Below are 1,789 nucleotides of genomic sequence, written 5' to 3'. Positions count from 1 at the left end.
TTCTCTCCTCCCTCTCTCTCTCTCTCTCTCTCTCTCTCTTCTCTCTCTCTCTCTCTCCATCCTGTCTTCCTGGCGATGCTCTGGGACGGCTGAGCCAGATTATTTTGCAGCTGATCACTGTGCCAGTCTGCTCCTGCTGCTGTTCAACTCTTTTAAAAAAACAAACACCAGATTTGCCCGAGGACCTTCATCTCCTCGGCTTCTCGAACGCATCAGAGCTCATCGTTTTGGGTTGCCCGGGCCGACAGGTGACATCACAGGAAGTTGGATGTTCCGTCAAAGCCAAACGCTCTCGGCTGCGATCGGCGGCGTCGATGTTTTTCCAACCCCGTCACAACCGTGAGAGACGTCCGAACTCTGCTCCGTGAAACACTTACAGGAACTCTCAAGAAAAGAAGAAACCCAACAACAACTTCACCTCCTTCTCCGCTTCTACCGCGCAGAGATGAACGAGGAGGCGGAGGAGACGCAGCTGCCCCGGGAAGGGCTGGAGGTGGAGGAGGAGGAAGACGAGGAGGGAGAGCAGGAAGGGGAGAAACAGGAGGGAGAGCAGGAAGAGGAGAAAGAGGAGGGAGAGCAGGAAGAGGAATATGAGAAACAGAAAGCAGAGCAGGAAGAAGAGAAAGAGGAGGGAGAGCAGGAAGAGGAGAAAGAGGAGGGAGAGCAGGAAGAGGAGAAACAGGAGCAAGTGCAGGAAGAGGTGAAACAGGAAGGTGAGCAGGAAGAGGAAGAGGAGAAACAAGAGCAAGAGCAGGAAGAAGAGAAAGAGGAGGTAGAGCAGGAAGAAAAAGAGGAGAAACCGAAAGGAGAGAAGGAAGAGGAGAAAGAGGGAGAGGAGAAAGAGGAGGGAGAGCAGGAAAAGGAAGAGGAGAAACAGAAAGGAGAGCAGGAAGAGCAGAAAGAGGGAGAGGAGAAACAGAAAGGAGAGCAGGAAGAGGAAGAGGAGACAGAAGGAGAGGAGAAGCCGAAAAGAGAGCAGGAAGAGGAGAAAGAAGGAGAGGAGAAACAGGAGATGCTGAAGGAAGAAGAAGAGGAGCTACTGGCGGGAGAGCAACAAGAGAAGATGCCCCATCAGGACGTGGAACAGGAGGAGGAGTCTGAGGAGGAGCAACAGGAGGAAGAGGAGCGACAGGAGGAAGAGGAGCGACAGGAGGAAGAGGAGCGACAGGAGGAAGAGGAGCGACAGGAAGAGCTGCAGCAGAGTCTGCAGGTGCAGCATCGGGGGCAGATGTCTCAGACGGAGGAGAACAAGCAGCAGCAGATCGAGGAGGCGCAGGACTTTGAGGAGCAGAACCACAACAACCAGGTCCTGATCCGACTGAGAGGGATGTGAGTACAACACAGACGACGGCGTCAGCTGGCGGATGATGTCATGTTTGTAACGATGATGTCATGTTTGTAACGATGATGTCATGTTTGAGATGTTTAGGATGATGTTTATGATGGTTGGTGCATAGGTGAACAAGAAGAGAGGCTGATTATGATGAGGATGATGAGGATGATGATGATGATGATGATGAGGATTAGTGATCACGTTGCGAGAACCGATCCCCGGTAGTTTTGGGATCCAGCCTCACAGCCGCGGAGACGGCATCAGTGTGGTTGCACGGTTGTCGTGGTAATGGTGGCACGGAGCGAGGATGGAGTGAAGACAAATGACAGAAAATGAGTGGAGGACTGTGGGAGTGCGACATTGCTGAACATAAGAGAGGGAGCCTGTGTGTGTGTGTGTGTGTGTGTGTGTGTGTGTGTGTGTGTGTGTGTGTGTGTGTGTGTGTGTGTGTGTGTG

At 52.5% G+C, this 1,789-nt stretch overlaps 1 protein-coding gene and 1 long non-coding RNA gene across 2 annotated transcripts in view; one reads left to right on the top strand and one right to left on the bottom strand.

Moving 5' to 3' along the window:
- LOC117953154 overlaps positions 1-1,789 on the bottom strand; it is a 20,882-nt gene that overhangs the window by 9,223 nt on the left and 9,870 nt on the right. The window lies entirely within an intron of this gene.
- The window catches only part of LOC117953094 (calcium/calmodulin-dependent 3',5'-cyclic nucleotide phosphodiesterase 1A-like), a 31,587-nt gene continuing 29,815 nt past the window's right edge, over positions 18-1,789 (top strand). Inside the window, exons 1-2 of the mRNA XM_034885865.1 lie at positions 18-700; positions 980-1,329. Of these exons, the coding sequence (XP_034741756.1) occupies positions 446-700; positions 980-1,329 (605 nt within the window). The 5' untranslated portion in view covers positions 18-445. The remainder of the gene's footprint in view (positions 701-979; positions 1,330-1,789) is intronic.

The sequence above is a fragment of the Etheostoma cragini genome, chromosome 11 (genome assembly GCF_013103735.1).
Source record: "Etheostoma cragini isolate CJK2018 chromosome 11, CSU_Ecrag_1.0, whole genome shotgun sequence".
NCBI lineage: Eukaryota > Metazoa > Chordata > Actinopteri > Perciformes > Percidae > Etheostoma > Etheostoma cragini.
The sequence above is the reverse complement of the archived record's forward strand: the minus strand, read 5'-3'. Positions and strand labels throughout refer to the sequence as shown.